The following is a 26120-nucleotide window of genomic DNA, read 5'->3' on the forward strand; positions in this document are numbered from 1 at the left end:
CAGATGGCCACGGAGGGAAATCCTGAGCGGGGAAACGCCGCAGCAGCTGAGCGAGGCACCTCAGCCTCCGTGTGTTTCCCGTAGAGAACGCCGAGGACAAAGAAAAGAACCTCGGCCGTGCAGTTTTTTGCTTCTTCCCTCTCCAACGCTCTGCGCTCGCGGTGAGCGTTACTGATCTCTGCAGCGGGGAGAGCCGGCGCACACAGCACTGCAGAGGGGATTCCCCCACGAGGACAGCGAGGGATGCGCAAGGCAGAGTCCTCCAGCACGGAACGAGCCCCAGCGCCACGTCGGCTCCATCCCCCCAGCTCCAAACCCTCCTTCTCTCGCACAGCGCTGAGCTGTGAGCCTTCCAGATGTGGGGGGCACCTCTGTGGCACAGCATCCCTGCGTGTGGGCTGAGGGGGAGACAACGGACGGCCCAGAACATAAACTCAGCAGCAGCCATGGCCACATTCAGCAGGGCAACGTCCCCCCGCATTCGATAGTGTTTAATCTTCAACTCGCTCGACACAAATCAGTAGTGCAGCAATATAAATACAACCGAGGAAGTCAAAGCCTTTTGGCTTTCACAGCTCGAAAACAAAACAAAATAAAACAAAATAAAAGCCAGTGAAACGAGTCTTCCAGTTTTAAACACAAAGGAAGGCAATAAACTGCCCACCCAAGCACTGAGGAGCAGCGGCATCCTTTGTGCCTGTGAGAGGACCGGGGTGCAGCCCATGACAGCAGCACAGTGAGATACAGAAGCAGCTATGGGGAAGGACCACAGCTGAACCCCGGCACTCACCAGGTTCTCAGGGTTCCCTTACCCCACTGCAGTTCAGAATTGAGATATGGTTGATGTTCAGACTCGTGGAGGGCTTAAAGACCAACAGAAAGTGCTGGGGGTGCTGAATGACATCTCAGAGCTTTGGAAATTAAGTCTGCTGTGAGACAGAGGTACCAAAGGTGAGAGTCCTTCCCTGCTCTGGTACCAAACAGGAGAGCTTGCTGCAGGAGGGGGTCTCCCAGCCCAGCTAATTACCACAGACAGATCAGCTTCTCCACACTGCCATCCCAGTGAGAAAAGTCTGACCGTTACTTAAGATGGCTACAAAACCCTCTCCTACCTGCAAGCTGATGCAGCATGACCACAGTGTTTAGATTCCTCCTCCTCTATGCTACAAAACAGCCAGTGCTTGTGAAAGGACAAGCCTAAATTAAAACAGCGCTTAAACCATTAGGGAAGGTGGAAAGAAAAGAACAGAACGGACAGCAGTAGTTGGTGGCGAGCTGCTGGAGCCTGGAGGGAGCTCAGAGCACAGCCTGCAGCACAGCTCTGACCTTCCTTCTTCAACAGATTTCCAAGGCAAAGAGCCTGGAAGTCCACAGGTGCTTCCTGTGCTGCAGTGAGGTGGGATAGGAGGGTCCTGCACACCCACAGTCGCTCCTTCCAGATCCAGCTCTGCCTTTTCTGATGCCTGCGGTTCACAGTTGTCTTCTCCTCCCTTTGATTTTCCTTGCAGTTCAAATTCAAGTACAACCAGTTTTAACTGAACGAAAAGAAACCCACAAAGTTATTTTCTACGGAACAAGTTAGCAGCTGCTGTCCTAACCAAAGCGGCCTCCAAAGGCCTTTGTAGAACAGGGACGGGCCTTCTCCTCCCTGCTGAGCTCCAGCAAAAGGCCACCTGAAGGCAGCTAGAGGACCTCCTCCCTCTGGCTCTTGGCTTTCAGTGTCACCTGCCCGTTGCGCAGGGAGCCGTTCTGGCTGCGGAGCAGCTTCCCTTTTTCCCGGTCAGGCCAGGTGAAGATGGCTTCATCGCTGTCCAGCTCTGACTCCGAGTGCATCAGGCTGGTGTTGAGGACCTGGGATTTCTGCCTGCCACCTTAGAAGGAGAGAGATTTGCAGGTTAAAGCAACTCAGCACTGCACAACCACAGCTCCCTCCACCCCCCGTCTCATTTCACGTCACGTCACAGGGGTGGCCTAACCTGACCTCCCCCCATCTGACACTCATTCCCTCACAGGCTGAAGCCAAAAACAGAGTTGATCCTGTTTCAGAAACCTCGGTGTGACAAGAGGTGACGCAGATGCTGCACACAGAGCAAAGCACAAGGCATGGGCAGGGAAACAAACCGCAGAATACCTGGGATCTGCCTCCCTGACCTTGCTGAGGGCACTGCCTAGAAAGCCCCCTGGGGGCTGGGGGCTGTGGTAAAGAGAACATGCAGGTGTGCAAGAGGAGATCACTGCGTTCTTACTCCTTTCCCTACTCTCATCTCTGCTTCTCTTGCCTGCAAGGGGAGGCAGATAAATGGGCTGAATTCAGATTAATGCGCAAGGACGGGAAAGAGACATTTGCTGATATTGTCAGCAGAGGAAACACTTAAATTTAGCTTTTCCTTAATGGAGAAATGCAGCCTTTCCTCTGTTAGGAAATGCTCCCTGGACGTATCTAGAAGGAAAGAAGACGTCTGTCAGCAGCCAGGCCTGGAAGAGGCAAAATGAGTTTGGTTATCAGGGAGCAAATGGTTGAGGCACCTTTGCAACAGCCTGCAGAACAACCAGGCCTTTATTTAACAGTGGGGCTCTCCTGCACCGTGAGGCAGAGTTGGGTGCTGAGGAGGAAACCCACCTGATTTTTATTCTACAGGAGCAGCTGGATTTGTGCAGCTCTCAGTTATGTGTCCAGCTCTGCTGCTGCAGTGCCCTCAGTGCCACCATCAGGCACCGTTTGCTTTGCTGGACCACTGCTGCATGGGATAGCACTAGGATGAGTCATTATTTTCCATAGTAATCAAGGACCAGGGACTGTTTTTCGCTCCCTCTAAAAGCAGGACCAGCATTCTCAATCAGAACACATATTTCAGCAGCCCAAGCACCGCGCTGCGTTTGGCAGGGCCAGGCTTTGCAGGCACCTTCCCATTCCTGCCTCCTCCCCTGGTCAATCAGCAGGTGACAAAGGCTGGCTTTTGGTATCAGATAGGACCTGATACAAGCCTGCAGCCACAGAAAACACTGTGGGCCTCACTGGTCTCCCTCCTAAGAGAAGCATTTGATTCCAGCAAAAATTAAAGGGTGGGTGAAGCTCTCAGAGCCTCATGCCCACGAGGAATGGAATGGATGCACTTACAAACAAGTACTGTGGAGTGGGAGAACATGAGGGCAGACATGAACAGCACTCTCTGCAGGCCACCAAGAATGCTGATGTTGCTTGGTGTCCTTTTGTTTACCAGTCAGTGTCAATCAGTTCAGTGAAATGCTCAAAGACACTGAATTCATGCTCAGCCTTGCCAAGGAATTGGATGCTGGCAAGAAAAGAGTACATGGAAAACTTGGGAGCTGGAGAAGCTGCAGCTGACACCCAGTTCTGGACTTCTTGGATCAGGTCAGTCTCTGAAGGGCTTATGTGCATCCACTTTGTGATGAGAAGCAGAAACACTTGGACTACGCCAGTTTCAGCCCCAAATATTTAAACCAAAGTTAGTTAACTTGATTAAACAGCCTGTCTGCAAATGAAACAAGCTGAGATCTTCAGAGACTCATCCATCAGTGATGAACATCATGTTTGTTTCACTCTGTGGTTTTTAAGTCCACCGAGGAAGAGTTTTCTTAGCAAGCATTCTGGAACTGCTGAGCTCTTCCCTCTCATGTTTTACCTGCTTTGGGATTTGGTTTTAACTCCAGGCTTTCTTGATCCGTTGCATCCAAAATCTTGTATTTGCTTTTTCTTTTGGATTTTCCTTTTCGTCTAAAGGGGGAAAGACAGAATTCAGAGGCAGGCTGCTTCTTCAGAACAGTTGGAAGAAAAAAACCAAACCAGAACAACACACTGATCTTCAAAGCCAGAATACTTGCTTATTTCAGACTATTGTTAACATCAGAAAGCAGAACATTAAAAACATTGCTTTAGTTGCACATTTACAGGCTAATCCAAGTCTCACTTCTTAAACAGACCCAGAGTTTTAGGGCTTCAATGTTCCACTTGAAACACTGAGCCAGAAAAACCAACGTCCCAGGGCTGAGCAGACAACCTGCTGGGACTCTGGGTTTAAAACTCTTTCACCTCCTAAAGCAGCCACTTGGCTCTGCAGCACTGACACTGGGGGGGGTTATGGCCTCAGTCCCACCTCTTGCAACAGCAGATCACCATCCAGGATAAGATTCCAAAGGCAACCACAATGACGAAAGAGGCAATGATCACATACAGCACACTCCACTCTGAAAGCAAAACACCCCAGAGATAAAGACGTTGTGGCAACTCATCCAGCTGACAGCGTGCACTTCAGATGACTGCTCTTGAGACAAGAAAGAAGGCAGGCTCGACCTTCTGTGGAATTACAGAGACTGGCACCCATCACTGGCAGGATCTCTGATTCTCCAATGGAAGCCAGAGGTTTGGGATCTGCAGTCTTTCTGCACAAGTTTGGGGTTTTTTTTTCTGTCTGTTGTCTTAAAAATTGGCTTTCCCATGGCAGAAAATCCCCCATAGGATCACAGTAACAAAGGGGCATAATTTATAAACTGAGAATGGACTCAACTCTTAACAAATGCTCACCATGAAGAGCATTTCCTAGCCACTCTTTCCTATGTGCTCTGTGAGACCAGCTCAGGGACTGCAGTGTCACAGTGAGCAATCAGGCACCTCTTACACAGCGAACCTCGGGCTACAAACTCTGTTTGCCTCCTAAAGGTGAGCAAAGCCAGGGAGCTTTCACATACCACAGTTACTTTCGCCATCCCCCATCTGCACCTTGATGAAGTTCTCCATCCAAAAAGGGTCACAGACGCAGCGTTTGGTGAAGGAGTCGCAGCGCCCGTGCTCAGAGCAGTTCAGCTGACAGGCTGGGGGCCAGAAACAGCAAGGTGAACTCAGTGACTCACACGTGAGGCAGCAAAAAAAGGACAAGACAGCTCAGTATGGCCAACCACCATGAGGTTTTTTACTCAAATCACCATGCCGTAACTGCAAGAAGGGCAAATGTGAGCACCCAGGCCTGATGCCAAATCAGCCAAGTCCTGCTTCATTAGCAACTTCACATGTGAACAGGCTCAGAAAATTCTTGCCGTTCTTGCAAGTATCCAAAAAGAGTGCAAAAGGCATCAGCTCACATCACAGCAGCTCTCTGACTTACTGACTGTGTTGATTTCCAGTGCCCGGAAGATGAGGAAGTCTGACTGCTGCTTCCGCAGTTCATTTCTTAGAGTCCAGGCCACCTCCCGTCCTTTGAAGATCTGATGGGGAGGCTGATTCTGCACAAAAAACACCATCTTCGTGCTGCAAGTCAGACAAAATGGTTATCTCCACTGCTTCTCCAAACACCACGCAGTCATTCCCCTCTGTCTGTCATTACAGGGACTCATTCAGAATCCCACACTTATTTGAACTTCAGGTAAACCTGCTCATGCAGCAGACACCCCACTGGGACATCTGATCCAACCCCATCTTCAAAGCTGCCATGGTTTTTAGTTTGCTAATGGCTTCGTCAAGCCAAGTTTCAAACATCTCCAAGCACAACTTTGCATGCTCACACTAAATGTGGAAATACCCAAGCCTTATGGCCTTACTGTTTTCATAATCTCCTCCCTTACCATGGGATGCCTGGACCTCCAGCACCCTCAGTCACAACTAAGGCAACAACAGACTGCTGTTAATATGGACAATGTGGCCCACATGCAAACTAACACTTGTTTAGAAGAGGCCAGCTGTAGCTTACTTTTAACCACGCTGCAGTCAAAACCAACCTTCTATTTTCTGTTCTAACAGCTGTTACACTGTTTCTCAACATTTAATTTCACATTAAATTGAACTAGTTGTGTAAATTGAACTAGTCTAGTAGTGCCCAATGAAAAGCAAAGCTTTTCTGGACAATCACCACCTGCAGAGGTGAAGGATAACCAAGACCTGCTTGGCAACTCAGAAACATCAATTTTACACAAGGTCTTTGCATGTCCTGGTTATCCAATCTGCTTCCCCAGGGGGAAAAAAGCCCCTTGGTCACTAAACACTTCAGCAATTCCTCTCCTTGTGCCTTCACAGACAAATCCTACCTTTGCTCAGTGTATGGCTGGATCTTTTGCACAGTGATGTCTGAGTCAAGGACCCCCAGCAGAACTCCTATCTGTCGGATGAACATGCCCTTCTGCCTCTCAGTCAGCTGGCTGACATTCACATCCAGAATGATCTCCACAAGGTTGTTTTTCCTAGGATCTAGAGAGAACACAGACAGCACAGACCTTTAGATCTTCTATTTAACAGTCCAGGTACAAGTCAGGTTTCTAGCATCCTTCTAAAATGCTTCTGGTTTGAATCCAAAAGTACAGAATACAGGTCTATGACCCTCATAGATAATGACATGGTAAGAGTCAGCCTCCTAGAACCACACAAAAATATGATTGGTTTCCCCTACACGTTTGACCTTTTACACTTCCAAGCAGGACCCAGAACTTGCAGTATAAACTGTATTCAGAACAGCAGGCCAATGAACTGTAGGCAAACTTGCTACAGCACAAAAAGCACTCACCAGGTTTGACTTCCACCGTGGTCCTTTCCACATCACTCTCTCCTTTGGCATCTGTTACTCTGAGATGGAATGTGTAAATTCCTTCTACCAGATTGGACAGGAGAAGCACCGGATGGTGGTCTGAATTATTTAAGACCTCCTGGAAGGCAGAGCAAAGCAAGTATCAGTAAACTAAGCATCAAACCAGGATGGCTTATCACTAAAAAGTAACCAGGGCAATGATCAGCTTGATGTTTCCTCAGGAGCTATCAACGCTCCCTCTCTCTGACTGCTGTGATGCTGCAGGATGCCATTTATAAAAGAAACTTTACCCCAGCTGCAGGGCTCCCCTCATCCCGAGTCCACAAGTAGCTGACAATTCCCTTATCATCAGAGGATTTTGATCCATCCAACTCAGCTGTATTTGTAGGCAAGGTGATGACAACATTCCCCGCAATCTTTGCAACTGGCGGCTTGTTTATCTCTAAGCAAACAGAAAGAAACAATTGGAGAGAAATCTGGTAGTGCCCAATGAAAAGCTACAGCCTTCAGCCTCTGCTGTAACCCAGAAATCCCCCTCTAAAGCTGGTGGAGAGAAGTGCCATTAGGTACTGTGGGAATCAGTGAACAACATCACTCCTCCGGGAAAGGGCAGACATCTGATAACACAGGCAATTTCAGTGCTCTGCTCATCATCCTTCTTCCATTCCTCCTAAGTTTGCCTCTTGCTCAATTGCTCAGAGATAACCTGGGCCCCAGGTAGTTCTGTGTACGGCTGGACCTACCTTCTTTGACAATAACGTTGACAGAACTTTGGCTCTGCAAGTTCCTTTCATCCTTAACTGTAAGAGTGAACTCATACGTCCCAACCTGGAGGCCTGTTACAGTGGCAATGCTGCTGTTGGCATTCTCCAACTTGACACCATCTGGTCCCCTAAACAGAGCACAAGAGGATCAGTTCCAACTTTGCACAGCGTGGGAGCTGACCATGAGGCTCAAGCAGAGTTTACAGGGTTGGAAACACAGACACCTGGAAATACAACCAAGTGCTTGGCAGAAAGCAAAATTATTTTCTCCCATCACAGCAAGGTAATCAAAAGAAAAAAGGGCAACATTCGCTCTAGTTTAGTGGTGAAGCTCATCATGCCTGACGTGGCAAGGATTTAAGACAAGAGGGGTAAATGTGGTGGTCCTGGTTGAGATGAAAGATCCAGATGCTTGCAGAAGAAGGGGCTGGAAGTTGATACGCACCGTGTTTTTTCCCACAGAAAGGAGACTATTTTCTGGTCATCTGAGCTCTTGCTGCCATCTAGAGTGGTGCTGTCCACAGGAAGAGTTAATTCTTTATCAGGACCAGCATCTGCCTTTGGGGGCTTATTGTTCTCTGAAAAAGCATTGCAATACTTTTTACACAGATGCCAGAAAGGTGGAGCTTGCTCCCCAGCATTAAGAAGTTCCTCCAAGAATCCCTACATATTTTCTGCCCATTATTTCAATCAACTCAGACCAAGTGAGTCAAAAAGCAGCTAAAAATTCAGATCAGAGTTTTATTGACACATCTACACTAAAAGGTAGATTAATGAAATCTAGGAGTTTTGATTTTTGACTCTCATCCTCTAAGCATTACCTCACCTTTCCTGCTCCTGCACTGTGAGCAGAGACAGCACTCAGGAAACACAATCCTGCCATCACAGGTGGATAATACCAACTAGATGACATTGTGAAAAATAAGATAACAGCCTGCAAGGGCAATATTTGTAGAAATTTTCTTAAGTTGGTTCATCAGCAACATAAAGTCCTGGAAAGGTCCTCAATTAAAGCTTTTCTGGAAGCAATAGAAAGCTACTACAAGATCTAGAGTATGCTGACACAGTGATGCCCACCTGGAACTGAAGAAGCAAAAGCAAGGAAGGGCAGCTTACCTGGCTGGACTATCACAGTGACCTCTGCAGTGGACTGGTGCCCAGCAGAATCAGTCACTATTAGCTGGTAAGTGTAGTCACCTTCTTGCAGTGCAGAGAGCTGCAAGACTGGCGTCCTCACCCCCTGTGAGAAACCATATGAATGCATTGAGAAGATTCTCTCCAGCAATGATTATAGATCTGAAGACTCTGTTTCTAAAGCCACTGTTATCAGCAGGTTCCAGGTGTTTATTATTACCTCCTGTTAAAGGACCAGAAGTCTTGTGTCACTTCTGGGAATCTCAGTGCCATCCTGCCCCTTGTTTTAGTTAGATAAAAGATGACACAGCCTGGCTCCACACCTTTTGACTGCACTTAAGCATCCATCCTATAGCACCATTGATTTAGTATTCACTAATGTTCTGAGGAGTCAGCAACTGAGCAGACAGAAAGCACACTTCCCTAGCAGTCACATAGGTTAAAAGGAGATACAAGCTATGCTGAGACCTGCTATATGGAACAGCAGAGTCCAAAGCTATCAAGTTCTCATTTCTCTTAATACTCTATCCTCAAGCAGTATTTAAAGCTGCATTGCTCAAGAAAGGAAATAGGATGCCACTGAAAACCTGTGGCTAGACTGGTGCACCAGCTCAGCCATAAGCTAATAGCATCTTTGTGTGGATTCAGTTTGAAGTACCGAATCGTCACATTCTTACTCTGTAAGCTTAAAAGGCAGATTTGCTATCAGCCATTTAAAAACTGCTTGATCATAGGAAAAAAAACCAACAAAACAGCTAACGAGTAATCAGAGATGAGATAGGAGACCTGCACCGACCTGCATCTCCATCACTTTCCCTTTGCTGTTAGGGCTGAGCAGCCACTCGTAGCTGACGATGCTGTGATCATCAGTGCTCTGGTTGCCATACAGGGTGATGGAGTTCTGAGGCAGGGTGATCACTTGGTTTGGGCCTGCATTTGCCACCGGGGGGTAATCCACTGCTTTGTTCACTGTCAAGTTGGCAGTGGTAGAGTTGCTGGCACCGTCTGAGTCCACTACTGTTAGACTGAAGGAAAAACACAGATAATTGTGAAAGCAACCCAGAGTCACAATTGTAAGAGCAGAATATAAAATGGTGGCTGGAGAGGCACAAGAAAAGCTAGAAAGTTAAGACACTTAAGGACAGTATTTCCTTTTCCTCTTCTAGTACTTTCATCATCTTGGACCAGTGCTACAAATTAAGAACAACAAAGCAGCCAGATAGCTTATCTTTTTTAAAGTGAAAAGCTATGAAACCACCTGAAATTCTGATGAATATATCTGAAAACCGAGTGCCATTCCTGTTTGTTTGGAGAGCAGGCTGACTTCAGGAGTATTGTACATTTTATCCTCAGGGAACAAGAACTGGCAAAGGTACAACCTACCTGAAAGTGTAATTGCCAGGAACCAGGTTGGTCAGTGTCAGAATGGCAGTGTCACTGGAAACCTTCTCTTCCCGCAAAGGACCCTTCAGTTCTTCCCAGTGATAGCTGACAATTTTATCATCATCCGTGCTTTCTGTGTCAATTATGACAGAAAATCATACAAGGAGCTGGAAAATAATGCTTCACAATCCCAGATGTTCAGTTCTCCACTTCAGTGCTGGGCTTAGCGAGCAAAAGCTTTTTTGGTCCAAACCCAACCTCAGATACCCAAAGTGTCTGCCCTCGTCTGCTCTGCTTCAGGGGTGCATTTGAATATCCTTGATTCCAGGTTTGTGTGTTGAGGGAATGAAAATAAACCCAAACACAAAGCCAAAAAATACAGATAAAATAGTACTGGTCCTGGACCAGCATTTAAAGAAACTCCTGAAAAGCTCTACTGTGGGCCAGGGTCATCACAAGTGATGTGTCAGCTAACCAAGGCACGAGAAGCTTAACACGAGAGGCCAGTTCTTTTGATTAAGAGCCTTTTTTTCCTAGGAGAATCACTCAGGGCAGCATCTGCAGAAGGAAACACGGAGAGGTGCCTGCGTGTCAGCATGTGGATTCCCCCCTCCTAGCAGGAGAAGCTGATTCTATGCACTGAACTTATCCACCAGGCCAGAAAGAAACAAACACAAAGAAACCAGGCACAGCAGCCTATTTAAAGCAGGAGATACTCACGGCTGCCATCAATAACAGTTGAAATGGTTGGCAGTGAAATCTCCTGGAAGGGTGGGGAGACGATGGCAACAGGAGGACGATTCACTCGAGGCTCTGCAACAAAAACAGAGCTGTTACAATGACACCTACAGGCAGACCATGGTACAAGGTCCTAGCCGAGGAGCTAGAAAACTGCTTTGCTTTTGGGCACTAGGAGTGGCGAGCAGAACACGTGCTGCACATCTGCCCTCTCCCCAGCTCTATCTATCCCTTCAGACCCTGCAACCATCTAACTGATAGCCTGGAGAATCCAGGAGTCCAAAATGTGGAGCAGATGTGCTGTGCAGCTTCAGGACAGGCACAGAGACCTGCATGATCACCAACACAGTAATTCTTGCTTCCAGCAAGTTATGAACCAGTGCAGGGAAGCAGTGCTAACAAAAAGGGCTTAAACAAGGAAGGAAGAGAACTGCTACCACACGAGTACTCCAGAAATGGCTGCAGTCCATCAGTGCTCCCATGCTGAGACGAGATGATTCTAAGTGAGCAGCACCTAGAGCTTCTAGTTTCTATTGCAACAGAGCTCTGCCAGCATGAGGCATTTCCTGAGCACTTGTGTATCAGTATTTCAGCCCTTGCACTGGGTGGTTGGCCTGCATGTGGTACAGCAAACAGCTGCGTGTATCAGCATAGCTTCACATCTCAGGAAATGACTCAATGCACACTGGGATCTGAGCACAATCAATTCCCATGATGTTAATCTAGGGTCCAGTCCAGTAAGCAAAACAGAGAGGCAGGAAGTTAGCAACAGATGCACTGACACTGAACTCACTTGGATTCACTGTCACATTCACATAGCCCTCTCCGTGTGCATTTTCCCCATCGACCACAACTTTGAATTCATACAGGCCAACAGTAAGCTGGAAAGCAAACACAAACAATTATTCACCTTTGATCAAGACAGCAGAACCACAGTTTGACCTGCTCAAAAGTCAACTCACCATGCCTTGGTGCTGTATTAGAAGCACAAAACACACAGTTCTGCTCCAATCCATGCATACGAGGCAAAGCACGGCTTCCAAGCCAAAATGTTACTGCATATATTTCAGTTTACAACAACTAATCAGAAACTAAAGACTAACATTTCTTACTGCCACAGGTGACAGGATTGTCAGTCAAGACTGACTTTCCATCAACAACAAGCAAACAGAACAGGTCTGAGGGATTAGTTCAGGCTGTCTGGCCACAGGAATCTGTACAAGCAGACTGTGCTTGAGATTTAAAAAGCCTGAATGTAAGAAAAAAAAGATCTCTTCTTATGTGTTTTTACAAAAAAAATGTATTTCTTCTCTTTCTTCTAGGGGACATGAGTCAGTTTGTCACCCTTTCGTCACAGCTGAACCCAAATGAGAAGGTCTGGGTGCTGCACAAGTCATGCAATCCAAGAGACTGAAAACCTGACAGGGACAGATGTGCTGCTTTTGAAGTGCTTTTCTCTGCATGGTATCACAGTTAATGCCTGCACATTTTGTTCTGAGTGCAGAAGAATCCCTGATGCTCAAAGGAATGTCCCATAAAAACAGAAGTGTATATTCATGCAATATTTAAAGTCATTCTCTTGTTAAGAAACTCCATGTGCAGAAACCAACAATCCTTTCATTCCTTTAGATCTTGTCTAAAAGCAGCAGCCAGGGACATGCTAGGAGGTATTCCATCTCTCCAAGCTAATGGAACCTGCCAGTCCTTTTAGAGACTAGCACATGGCTTCCAACCTAAACAGACCACTGCAGTGTTTCGGTAGTAGAAACATTCACAACCTTTTGTTAATGTTAAATTGTGTCCTTTTGAGTTTGACACATCGCATGTAGGCAGCTTTTAGATCCTGAAATCCATTTCTCCCCCTCGTTCCAGAGCAACCTCCTTTTTCTAAGGGACTCAGAAGAGGGCTTGTAGTGAAATGTTGGCTGCTGGCCCATCGTGCTATTTCCTCTTCATTGTGAAATCACACAAGTCTTTCCTGGCTGCCAGGATTCCTGTTTTCCTCACTTGGCATTCCATACAACAGGACACCAAGCAGCAAAAGCTTTACCTTAGATAACTTAAGGGTCTGGGAGTGTTTCCCTTCCATTTCTCCACTGTAGTCTTTCGGATGAGTAATCAGTTCCCACTCATAGGAATAAGTGGTTCCTTGAAAAAAGAACAAAAAAGAAAAGCTCCAGAAGTTGGTTTTTAAAGGACTGCCTTTCTGCCTGCTAAAAAAAAGCAAAGACATTAAACATTTACAAGGCCCATTCTGCTGCACAGAGAAATGAGACTGCTTAGAGTCTGGACTGCAGCTTTTTGGGAATATACCCAAGACAAGAGACAATCTGTGCTCCTAAACACATTTACTCCAAAGCCAAAGCCCATCTTTCTGCCTGGAAGGCATTAGAGAGCTTCGGAACAGTCACAACTCAGGATGGTAAGAGAGAAAAGCGTGATTGTGCTCACAAATCCTGCAGGCACAACATAATGCCAGTTTCTGAACAGGGACACGTCTCCCCCTGCTGCTGTGCACCACGTCACTTGCTCGCCTCCGCTCCTGCTGCTATTACTGACATGGAAACTGTCTTCTGACAAAAGACACTTTCAAGACTGCTGTTTGTAATGCTTTTTTAATGCTGTTTGTAATGCCTGCTGGTCTTTTCACCATCACCTGCCCTTGGCTGAAGCCCCAGGGAAGCCTTACCAGGTGGTGGTTCAGGAAGCACAAATGCATTCAGCTGAACTTCATTCTTTGGCAGGGTGACTTCTACGCTGTCTCCAGCAGAAACCACCAACTCCTTCATAACTGAGAGGGAGAAAGACAGAATTGAAAGAGAAACGGAATAATTACACACGTACCTAAAAAGCCACCTTTGCTTCAGAGCCCTTGGAATAAAAATCAGCAGCAAATGGGTGTATTTTGTAAACACCTCATCACTCAGTGCAACTCCTGCTCCAGGTTTCAGTTTCATTGCTAAAGCAGGAGCGCTAATGGGCAAAATTACTCTGTCACCTTCAACCCTTTGCAGATGCTGGGCAGCTCCTGCTCCTTTTCTGAAGAGCTGAAATGTGACCCTCAGGCACTGCACAGGGGCCTCTGGGCAGCCAGGTCCAGCAGGATGTGAAGGGCTTTTTGCTGACAGGTTTTTGGCAGAGAACCCGGCTGCAGCCTTATGGCAAAGCAAGACCAACATTGCTGTTTACCAAACTGCAATTTCAGATCTTTACAAATACATGAAGAATCCAAGGCATTTCTTAAGTTAAAAACTGCCTGGGGGCAAAGAAATTTTCTAAAATCTGCATAGCTACAGCACTGAGTTCGGGAACTCAGAATACAAACAGGATCCTTTTGTTTAGATTTTCCTCTTATCCTTTTCTTTTCCAAATAGAAAATCACTGCAGCACTTACTATGACCTTTCCTCCACTACCATTTCAAATCCACTGGCAGATAAAGAAAGCTTACTCCTTCCTAGTTTGCTACTTCCTAGTTTGATCCCATCAAAGACAATGTTTCAAAGATAGGTACCAAAAATCCAAGTAAAGATGGACATGGAAAACACCAGTAAATATTTAGCCTTGCTTCCATTTGTTTGATAGCTATTGGAATCAAGCAGTTAACTAAGAGAAAACAAATGTATCAGATCCTTTCTTCCCTCCCTCAATTACTCCACCTCCTGAGATTTTACAGCCCCATCAGTCTTTCAAGCTGCAAAGAATCCCAAGACAAAAAGAAACCTGACCTCATCAGAAAACAAACAGAGAAAAACTTAAAACTCCTCTGAGAAAAAAATACCCTTCACGTGACCACCTCTGCACCACTGAGCAAAACAAGGAGGCCCTGGCTATGCTGCTTTTCCAGCACAAACCACTGAAGACATTTTAAATAAGTCTTTCAGCTTCAGTTGGGTTTAAGTCCCTAAAAAGAATGCTAACTTGTTAGCACAGGCATCCAACCAGCTGCCTGCCTAAAACATCCTTGGATGCAACATTTCCTTTACATGTTCTGTTTGTTTCCTTGTAAGGGAAAAGAAACCCTATGTTCAAAAGAAATGCAGAAAATCAGATTAACTGAATTCTGAGCTCTCACACAACCAGCACGCATTGGTCAGTATGAGCAACACGTCCCCACAGGGTGAGATGATGGCCTGTGTGGGTCCACAGAGCTGCCCAAAGTGCGTTTTTGTTTTCCTACATCTTCAAATGTTTGCTTTCAGAAATGCCAGCGTGAACAGAAATGCCACTTTGCTGCAAAGCACAGCGTGGGCGAATGGCCAGGCACACTGCTCTGCTGTGCACTGACATTTCAGAGATGGAAGACAATCAGATGAACAGACATTCATTAAGCTTTCTGCTGAACTTGGTAGAGAACAACGTGTCACAGCTGCTGAAGCAGTGCTCCACATGACTGTGCCTCACACCACATCTCAACCTGCACTTTTATCACAGTTACTTTCAGTCCATTCTTGGAAACAAACCCAACGGTCCTGTGCAGATTTATGATGCCAGTATCTCACCAATTAATGGGGACCAACCACTGCACGCACTAACACTCATGTCCCAACATCCTTTTGATGGTACCACCCTTAAAAGACCCAGTGCTTTTCAGTGCTGCAGTGGTTTATCAACAAAACCTGAAGAGGTGACCATGAGGGATCCCTGCATGCTTTCACCTGGTGCAGCTGCAGTAGTGCTCGGTGCCACAGCAGTGTTTGTCTGGACTGGAGAAACACTGCTGTTTGTGGGAGCACCACTGGGCACAGAAGTAGAAGCCTGCATCTTCGTTGTGCTTTTCCCCTGTGCGGGGCTGATGGTGGGCAACGTATCTGAGGAGTGGGTTTGGATGTAAGCATCATCCAGCAGCTCAGGTTTCTCTGTCTTTCCAATAGCTGTCAAGCTCAGTGCCACAGGACTGGAGAGCGTAGTCAGCACTGGTGGCTCCGGTGCAGAAGTTCCTGCATGGATCTGGAAAGGAAAGAGTAGTTTTAGTCAAACTGAGCTCAGTTTTGTTTTGCTGTGTTTGTTTCACAGAGGATCAAAATGCCATTGGATTGTTCTATATACTGAACTCCACCAAAAGTTGCACTCCTCCATTCTGGGGGATGCTGAGAAGTCCCTGGGTTGTTTCTCCCCTTAAGGATGATGTTTTACTGCTTCTAAAACGTTTCTCCATGTTATTCCACAGCAGAGAAACCATTTCTAGCTGAGCAGAACACCAGCTGAGACCTCAGATCTAAGTACAGCATCTGAAGTGTCACTGCTGTTGATGTGGCAGACGTGACAGAAGATCTGGGCTCAAAACTGCAGAGAACAGGACCAAAAGAATGGAAAGGTGGAATAACACAGAAGCAGAAAACAAGGATTGGGAACTGGGGTTCATTTGGGGCGTTTGTTTTGGCCACGTCCTCCTTGTCCTAAAGCTGCACAGCTGGCAAGCACACAGAGAGGGGGCTGCAATGGCATTTTCATTTAATAATGAAAGATTTTCAGCAAGATGAAATTTATTCCAAATCTCCCTTCAAAGCAAGGTGGTCTGACATAAACAACTGCCTCAGTGCATGCCAGGGGAGATGCTGCTGGGGCAGGGAGCAGAGCCTGAGGGCAGAAAGCTTGCTCACATCTACACAGGATGAACAACTTTATTGAAAGTAATCAAAATGGCAGCAACAATTTCCTTTCTTTCATCAGAAAATTCCTTTTGCAGGACCCAGCCCTGTTCCCATTCCAGCTCTCAGTGCAGCAGGCACTGCTCTCGACAGCTCACCTTCCACCATGAAGCACACTTGTGCACCACCATGTGTGCAGCACATCCTGCCGAGCTAACCCTGCTTGGGGAACATCTGCTAAATGTTTAAGATGGAACAACTCCCTGCTTTTGACTTTGGAAGTGTTTTGGAACTGGATTGCTCACCGCTGCTCCTCACCATGGGAATCCATCACAAGCTCACATTGGAGGAAACGTTTTCAGGCTTTTATGCCATGCTTTTGGCATCCAGTCCAGGCAACAAGTGCTCTAGACTACAGTGGGCAACATCCTGCTAGTAAACGGGCCAGGCTTATTAAGTACAAAATGCTGGTTGTTAAAATAAAGCCATTCTGCATGCATTGGAACAGCCAGCCCAGCCATGAGCAGCAACAGAGGCACTGAAGGTTTCTTTGCAGAAGCATTTTTTGCTGTTTCAGGCAATTTCCTCCCTCCATATCCTGGTTAGCCTTCCCCAGCCCCTGAAAGCATTGCCCCGTGCTGCTCTCCAGCAGCAGCCTTGAGACCAGCAGCTGTGACTGGAGATACTGGCACACTCTTACCAAGTAAGATCAAGTCAGAAAAGCTTCATGAGAGCTCAGCAGCCAGGCAGGAACTCAGAAACACTCAAGACAAGCTGCTTCAGGAAAGCACAGGAGGGAAAAGGGTCCATGACTGCACACCACCACAGGGAACCTTTACTTTGCTTAGTGAGAATCGACCCATAAGGGCTGCAAAAACAGCTGTCACAAATAAGGCACAGCAGCTGCTGTGCTCAGTAGTATTCTCACTGAGATGGATGCTTCCTTGAGACACCTTTAAATGCCTAAAATACCTGACAGTTAAGAAAGACCCTTTTCCTCCCAGAAGTCTTCAGGATGAACCGACAGCCAAATGTCTGTGTGCAGCTCAAGTGAGATAAGCTTTGCCCGGGGCAACATCGCAGTCAAAAATGCCTCTGATGCTTGTAAGCTGAGACATTTCTTATCTTTACCCAATAACCCCAAATTCTTTAAAGCAAAGAACAGAAGATGGGGGTGAGGGGAAGACTAGAAGTTTGCCAGCTGTCCTATCTTATTAGCTTACAAAACAGAGAAAAGTGGCACAGTGGCCCAAGAGAATGTGCCAGACATTTCTTATTCCAACCTACAGCTGCCTTTGTCTGGGACAAGTGACCTCTCTCCCTGTCTGACAGCATTATGTCTGTAACATTCTAACAGAGCAGCTACGTGCATCAGAACCTGCCCTGAACTTTAAAGAAAAACACCCATGATCCAGAATTCTGCTTCATCCTTCAACTCAAACGGGCCTTTCTTTGGTGAGAGTGGTGTGCATATGCAAGACAGCCTCTCTGCAGCTCTGATTGTTGGCTCTGTTGTCAAAACCCCACTTTAAAGGCTGCAGATTTTCTCATGGTCTGCCTGCAGGACTGCTGCAGTGCTGCTGGAGCCATTGTCATCAGCAGGGCTGCACTTAAACACTTCTCCTGTTTGGCTATTGCATGCACTGGGAGAGTCTAAAATTGGCAAAGTAATTCTGCAACAAGGTGGAAAGATTTTAGTGCCTGGCAAATATCACTCACTAAAGAAAAAGCCCAGATTTCCCTTCCTTAGTTAAAGACAGGTGAGGGTGCACTGCAGCTCACCCTGCTGTGCTGTCCTTCCCCCATCTCTGCCACTGCAGCACGGATGTAGTTAAAGCCACAAATTAATGCTAGCTGCAAATCAGCAAGTGACACTGCAGATGGCTGTGAGGCTGCCAGAAATGTGAGAGGAAAATCAGAGCTCAGAGAGGCAATGTGCTCCTAAAGCATCACCTGACCATTCCCTGCATCTTTAGGGAAATCCTTTCATCTTCTCCTTGCCACGCATCCAATATTCTCACCCACCTCAGATGTTTGATGCTCCCAAGCATGCACTGCTTTGCATGCAGTGATTTCCTCCAGCTTCCACCCCACCTGCCAAATCTTTGTAACAAATACAGCATTAGAAGCACTGCATTCACCTGCTCAAACAATGTACCTGATCAAATCTAGCTCAGATTAAATTCTATTGATTTCCCCATGCGTGTAACTTCACTTCTTTTGGCCCCAAACCAACCCAGCTTGGAAAAATCCCTACTTTGGCATCTCCCTCCTGCAAAGGCTGGCCAGGGCCCAAGTACAAAGCCTTCAATGTTGTATCCTTGGCCTAAATTAAACTGCTCTCAGATCAGAAATGTGAGGACAGCTGCATAGCTTGACTTATATTTTGCTGCTGAAAGTTGGATGCTTCGCTAGCCAAGGAATTAGCCCAGGGCTGGGCAGCATCAGCCTCAACTCAACACTCCTGTTAAGGTGGTTTTTCTTAATTCTTCCTCAAAAACTGCATCCCAAACCTCAGAAATGTGGTTGCCAGGATTTTCATCACCTTTTAGGAAGAATTTCATCAAACATTCAGATCTTCTTGCCAGCAAAGACCAGAAAGGTGAAGGAAACCCACTGCCCCTCACATCCACCCAACAGTGCACCTTAATGACAAAGAGGAGCACTTGTACATATGGGAAATTTGGATACTTAGCAACGTTCACCCATTGATTACTCCATGTAATTTAATATTTGCAGCCCATTTTCTGACAGGCACTGAACAGTAATAATGAACACTCAGCTCTGTGCAGAACAAGCAGGGAGATACAGCAGCTCTTCAAGAGCAATAGAGCTCTCAACACAGGTTATGTGCAGAATAAATGAGAGGATGGGGTCACCGTGTAAATCTCAAATAGGAGGAGGAGGGGAAAAAGCAGCAGGGTAGGAATGCTGCAGTACTGCAGGGGAGAGAGAAAGCTGAGCTTTTATGTCAGCCCTGGGTGCTGCGAGGCTCTGGAAACTCAAACATTTGTGAAGTCCTGGTGCAGGATTTCACATGGCAGCAGGGCTGCCCTGCAGCTCCACGTGGTGCCTCTTGGCTGCTCTCCACATCCTGCTCACAGCCTCACCTGGAACCACGATTTGCATTCAAAGGAGAGAAAGAAATTCAGGCATTTCCAGTAGCAACAGGAAAAGGCACCAGGCTTCAAATCCTGGAGGTGTGGCAGAAGATATGCAAGGAATTTCACAAAGGATTCTTCTCGTTTCACTGTCATTTGTGGGCTTTTCTGTGTATTTTTAGAAATATTTATATCTGCAGATGTAAAAATGCTAACTTCTCTTAGGACCAACATCTGGATTTACTGGATTAACGTGGCGCGCGTTTGCAGCAGAGCCTGAACTGCTTTCATTCAACCAATGCCAATGTAAGCTTTTGGGGATTTGAAAAACTGAAAGCCTTCAAAAAGAGAAAAAAAGAAGAGAGTTAAGATGCCAACACAAGTAAGCAGGCTGACATGGGAAACCCTATGCATACAAGTCCAAGAATAATTTATCTGGCTGCTTCAGTTCAGTACTCCAAAGGAAACAGGTTTTGACTTTGTGGATCCAAAAAGGTACTTTAATGGGTAACAGGTATCAACTTCCAGGTGCTTCCCACTGACATCACAGCTATCATACCTCAATTTTGCATCTCATTTGGTCAGTATAGTCCATGATTTCATACAAAATGCAAGCATTATTATTATTATTTCCATCTTCCTTCTCAGTTTATCCCAAATAGGAAGAAGTAGGGGAAAAAAAACCAACTCATCCCCCCTCAAAACATACAAAACAAAGCAGAAAATGAACACTTGTCCTTGCCTTGCTGACAGGAGACTGAAAGCAAACATCTAGAAAGTTATTCTATCATGTAAACAGTCCAAATCTATATAAAGCAAGAGCAGGAGAGCGACAGCTGTCCAAGACAGCCCCATTAATCACTCACCTGTGGGAAGCCAGCACTGTCTGCATCACCAGATCCATTCACATTATTGCTTTTAGGAGGGAACGGGCTTTTGGTTTTCTGCTCTTGAGGATTGGGCCCATTTTTCAGCAAGTCTTTCTTTTGACTTGGATGGGCCTCAGGAACAGGCCTGTCCTCCCCCAGCTGCTTCAGCACTCGATCCTTCAGGCGCTCTGCATCACTTCGGCTGCTTCCAGGTCTGCTGTCTGCTGCTCTGGCTGCAGCCCCACCACCAGGGCTTGCTGCTGTGTCCCCTTTCAGGAGCTGCACTCTGTTATTTGCCAAGCTCCGTTTCTGGAAAGATCTCCATGGTTGTTTTTTCCCCCACACTGGGATGCCCCAATCTAACCACCTGCGAAGCCGGTTCTTCGCATCATTTCCTGTTTGAAGCTTGAAGAAGTGCTCTGTGCTTTTGGATTTCTTTAAAAACACCAAAACAGAATCAGAAGTGCCAGTCCTGTCTGTCTGACACACGGCAGGCAAGGAGCAGTTCACCTGGATGCACATGCTTTCCGAGAACCAGAAGGCATCACAGGCAGGGCTCCGGCAGCAGGCAGCCTGACAGGACTGCACGGTGTGAAAGCCTGCCAGGAGCTGCAAGTGATGATCTTCCCATGACTGCAAACGTCCACCAAGCACGATCTTCCCTGGCTCACACTTAGATCTGTTCCAGTCTGCATCTGGGAACGAAGAAGACAAAAGACAATTCTCAGTTTTCTAAAGCAGTCGACAAGAAATCCTCATCACCGCTGTCAAGGCAAAGTCACCATGCTCTGCCCATAGTCTCCCTGCAGTGCCAGCAGTGCCTTGCTTCACAGTATAAAAGCAATTATCTGCCATGCATTTCTTTACAATTAAAGCTGCTTCAGATTTCAGACTGGGGGTAGAGCAGCAATTGCTTTACATATGGATTTTATTTTTTTTTTTTCTTGTGCTTGTAGGGATCAATGGATTAAAGGCTTCCAAAATTCAGAGCTCTGCAGATTAAGGACTCCCTAAAAATAAACTAATGACCTATGGGACTGTTACACTGTGCTGTGCTCAGCATCCAAGGCACAGCAGGTCACTGGAAGATTACTTTACCAACTATGCCACTGGACTTTGAGTCGTGCAGCTGGAGGCTGTGCTCTGATCTGCCCCCTCCCTGTTCAGACCACAACACAAATGGGGATCTTTTTCTCCCCTGTTAAAGTAGTCACAATTTCCCTTGTTTTTTTCCCTCCTATTTTTCTAATCAAATGTGGAGCTCACAAGCAGCAGCCAGCCTCCACCTCCAGCAACAACCACCCTGGGAAACTCTCTGTGAGACTGTGACACAAACACAGCGTTCCCCACCTTGGCTGCTTTTATCATTTGACTTCAGAATATTCCTGCCACGGAGGCACTTACCTCACACTGCTGATGTGGCAATGAACTCTGATCCTCTCAATCGCAGTTAATACCCAGAATTGGCAGCACAGATTTGCTGTGACTCTCCCCCTCCTCCTGCATCACCCCCCAGTATCTCTGGGATAACATTATATGACCAAAGAAAGCGAGCAGCAATGACAGATGCACTTCACTGTAATCCAGTTATCACAAAACATCACAGTGGGTGTTACAGCTCTTCTATTACTCATCATTAAAGGCTTCCAAATACATTAATTTGGTTTACCCAGAGTGGATAAGGACATCTGTTCAAAATAAAGAGTGATGGCCATTTTCATGTTCCTTCCACGTGCACCTCTTGCAGCACCAAGAGTTTCAACTCAAAATGGGAACTCAGACCACGTGCAAAGTTTGTTCATGATACAGCAGAAAGAAAGAAGCAGAAATGTTATTCATGGCTCATTTGTGAGACTAGCACAGCAGAGGCAGTTTGAAGACAAAGCTGAAGCAAGCCAGCATCAGGCACAATAGGAGGCACCTGAGATCTGCAAGGGGATCACAAGGGCCCAGAGCTCTCTGTGGGTGTCTGAGCCCAGAACTGCAAGAAAGGAAGGGAAGCTCTTCACTTGAGAAAGTGCAATCTGTGAAATATTGCATATGTTCACCAGAAAGAGATGCTGACAACAGCAGCTTTACATCAACACAGCATTTCCTTGCAGAGCAGGCAGGCAGGCTGCCCAGGGCCAGCAGCTGACCTCATTCCACTCTGAAGTGCTGGGCTGAAGTCACCCCAACACGTGGCTGTGAGCAGGCAGGGATGAGCACCTGGCACCAACCTGGCAGGTGTGGAAATGGGGCAGAGCACCAGGAGGGGCTGTGAGCACACACACAGAGCACACATTGGGCTTGGAGGAGCAGGCAATGAAAGGAAGGATAACACTTCTGCTGGGAATTTCAAGAGGATCTGCAGAGGTTTGAGTTAGTCTTAAAAGAAAGCAACAAAAGAAATCCTCACTTTCTGTTTAAGGTGAAGCACTGTTCCTTAATACCTACTGTGCAGAAAGTGCTGCTTTCCACAACCTTAAAAAGCCCTTCTCATCCTGAACTCATCCATCCCTCCTCAGGTTGAGCCCTGGCTCATGCCTACCACACAAACTAAGGCTCAGTGCAGAACCCAGGGCTTTCCACCACAGGCACAGAACTGAGCACAAACAGAATGGCTGCATTTAAAATGCTCCCCAGGAAGACATCACTCGTGAGAAAGTCACTACATAGACAAGCATGATATGCATGCATCTAAAATTTGAAACTCTAATCTCCATAAGCATCTCCTAGGTATGCCAGAGCCAGGATTTAGTCTAGATGACAACACACCACCATGCTGAGAACACTCTGCTCTCCTTTAACCCGCCATGAAAATGCAGAGATCTGAATTATATTTCATCCAGACTTCATTTCCAAAGTTCTGGTAATGCCCACCTAGGGCATGTTTATCTGAAATAAGCCAATATGGTTTTTGTATTGCTCTACACTGATAGCTTAAAGCTCAATTAACTCACAGAAATACCAGAAGTTAAACAGGCAACTCACAATCTGGAATGCCAGCATTGAAGATGAGCACTTTTCATAGAACCACACTGATTCTCATCTATGCAGTTCCCGTGGTGTTTGGCAGGGGTCACAAATCATACAGCTTCACTGAATCACGCAGAGCTCTTCTATCAATCTATCAATCTACATTTGCATTTCACCTCTGGTCTGCCAAGAAAACTCACCTGGCCTGTTCACAACACAGTGCCTCCCCAGATCCCATAGGAACACCCTAAGGGCAGACAAAGCCCCACACTGCTATCTGCAGCCCTATAAATGGGGATCTCTGCAGCACTGGGCAGATGTGGACCTGTACCAAACGAGTGGAGGCAGCTGTAAGCACAGGCAGTTACCTACTTTGGCTTCCTTAGACAGAAGCCACCTGCTCAGCCCCTTACAGCTCTTCGTGCTACATCCCAAGCATGGCAGCTGCACAGAGGGACCTGCAGGCTGGGTCAGGCCAGCAGGGTGGTGAATTTGCTCACTGATCATCCATGCCAGCAGCTTCAGGGGATGCAAAGCAAATCTGCAGCAGGAATGTCCCTGTGCACAAGTCCTATCTGAGCTCCAGAAAGGAACCAGCCTTGCACAGCACCAATCACATCACTGCTGCACACTGTGTGCTTAGTCACTCCTCAACACTGCTTTTGTCATTTTTAGTTCTCTAGTGTATATATACATATGCAAAAAATGCTGTCCTTCTCAATCTGTAGAGCTCCTGTCCCTCTGATGCAACTCGCAGCTCTGCTGAACAGCAGGGAACTAAAATGGATAAGAACAGTTTCTATTAATAAGCTCAGGTTCATAGACTTAGGCAGTTAATCCCCCCTGATAGAGAATTAATGATTAACAACTTGACTGCACAGACTTTTTTTTAGCCTGTCACATGTAACCAAGTATGTCAACACAGCTCCCTGGGTAACCCCACATGAACACACCGATTTCTGGGCACCTCTGATTCCTCTTCAGTTGAACAAACTCTGCAGCCTAAGAGATACCTACAAAACCAAAAGAGCAACGTGCACACAGGGTAAAAATGCCACCTTCTGGGGAAGATGTGGGCTTAAAACACTGAAGAGAAATTTAACCCATTCATCTGAAAAGACAGAATTTGATATATATATATATTTTTTTAAAACAAAAGAAAACCCAAACACCCAGTCCTTTACATGAAAGTCTCCACACCCATCTGGTGAATTTACTTGAGCAAGAGGTTGATTACTCAAGTTTGAACAGGAAACATAAAAACAAACAAAAATTACCCGTAGGCAAATAGAATATTGACTTACAGTGTTTGTGGAGACTTTACAAACATTAAGTGCTTCAAAAGGCTCTTGCCTTCCCAACCTCCTTCAAGTACTGCTCAGATGAAATTATTAACCAGAGTATCACCTGCTCCTTTTTGAGAAAAGGACTTTCAGCTCAGAGAAAGCTCCCTGTGAGATACAAACGTCTGAAAGCCAGCAGCACACGTGAAGATGCCCACATTTGTGGGGCAGACAGACCCTGCTGCTCAATAAGCAGTTGGGTACCAGAGTGATACAGCATTATAAGAAACAAGCCCTCATTGCCCCACACCTCTCCACAGAGCTTTGGTTATCCCACATTTCTGACAGCTCATTTAGCAACCATCAAGTTAGTTTGGTTTTAATCCAGCTATGAAGGCTAGCAGCTAATAACTCCACTTTCCTCTCTGAGTATTTCAAACATGTGAGACAGATAAATACCCACAACACAGACAAGGTCCCAGGCAGAGCAGCACAATCACCTGTTGAGGAGCACAAGGCACACAGGCAGGCGCACACGTAGAGCAGCTGCAGGCTTCTCAGCTCCCTTGCAGGTCTTCCCCAGCAGTATTGTGGCAAAAATGGAGCACTAATGCTGAGCTTGGCTTCCAACCTCTTCTCCATGGCCTTTGTGGGCAGCAGCAGGGTTCTGGAACCACAGAAGATATCCACTGGTCATTGGTATATTCCTGCAAGGACTCACTCAGCATGATGGAGAGCACGGAGTGTTTGCAGAGGAAAAGAAACAGCTAATCTTATCAGCTGAGCACAGCAAATAAGCAACCATCCATGTCACAGTGCTAAAGTGAGACCTTTGGCAGCACAACTCCCAATCACTGAACTGCAGCAAGCCTTGCAACCCCCCCCCCCCCACCGGATTCAACAGGGAAACACCAAACAGCATAAATTGCAAAGTATTTGGGGCTTTTTGGGCTTCCAATAACCCACAGGCGATGGATCCTCACCCAGCTCCTCCAGCACAACACACTGACAAACCACACACTGACAAACCACACATCTGTGCGGCGATGTCACTGCTCACACACTGGTGCTGCTCAGTGCCAGCCACCAACAAAGCCAGCAGAACACAGAATCGTTGAGCAGCACGAAGATTAAGGGCACGTCCAGCTCCGTGGGCACAAACCAGAGAGCACTGATCCTCGCCTGAATGTCAATTTTCAGTATCCTGAATGTCAATTTTGGAGCCTCAGATGCTCCCGAAATCCCAACCATCTCTAAGCAAGGTGCGATACAAAACTCAATTCCGCACGAGGGATAAACAGCGCCTGTTTGCAGGGGCAATGGGGCGTTACTGGGCACGAGGAGCTCAACCTGCCACGGTTCCAGGCTCGGAAGGCAACGTCACCACAAAACCGGCCGTCAGCACGTCGCCTCAAACTCGTTAACTGCTAAATCCGGAGGGCAGCCGCCCCGCACACGGAACCGGCCGGCAGAGCCCAGCACCCCGCTCTGCCCCACGGTCCGACCCGCGGCGGCTCTCCGCGGCAGACACGTACCAGGGCCGCGTGCCGCTCCGCCGCTCCTCATACCGGGCGGCCGGGCCTCCAGCGCTCCGGGCCGGGGGGCAGCGCGGCCTCCTGCCCTGCGGCCATAGCGCCGGGCGTCCGCTCAGCCCCGGAAGCGCACGGACACCTTCCGGAAACGGAACCGACACACCGGGAACGCCTGGACCGGCGCCGTCGGCTCGGGGCTGCGCCGCTCCGCTGCCCGGCTCGGCGCGGGGAGGAACCTC

General features: G+C 47.1%; 1 protein-coding gene across 1 annotated transcript; it reads right to left on the reverse strand.

The window, feature by feature from the left end:
* Positions 1–451: 451 nt before the first annotated feature.
* On the reverse strand, positions 452–25986 carry KIAA0319L (KIAA0319 like). Its single transcript, XM_042885006.1, has 21 exons — positions 25885–25986; positions 24850–25016; positions 20106–20803; positions 15206–15497; positions 13239–13340; positions 12600–12697; positions 11343–11430; positions 10532–10624; positions 9812–9944; positions 9225–9453; positions 8411–8534; positions 7740–7872; positions 7274–7422; positions 6821–6972; positions 6510–6648; positions 6037–6196; positions 5121–5263; positions 4708–4830; positions 4116–4206; positions 3645–3736; positions 452–1871 (listed from the first exon to the last, which is right to left on the reverse strand). The coding sequence occupies exons 2-21, from the start codon at positions 24989–24991 to the stop codon at positions 1684–1686; spliced, it is 3369 nt and encodes a 1122-aa protein (XP_042740940.1). The 5' UTR covers positions 24992–25016; positions 25885–25986; the 3' UTR covers positions 452–1683.
* Positions 25987–26120: the final 134 nt, after the last annotated feature.

Source organism: Lagopus leucura, unplaced genomic scaffold (assembly GCF_019238085.1).
Source record: "Lagopus leucura isolate 7727_CA_CO unplaced genomic scaffold, USGS_WTPT01 Super-Scaffold_100048, whole genome shotgun sequence".
NCBI lineage: Eukaryota > Metazoa > Chordata > Aves > Galliformes > Phasianidae > Lagopus > Lagopus leucura.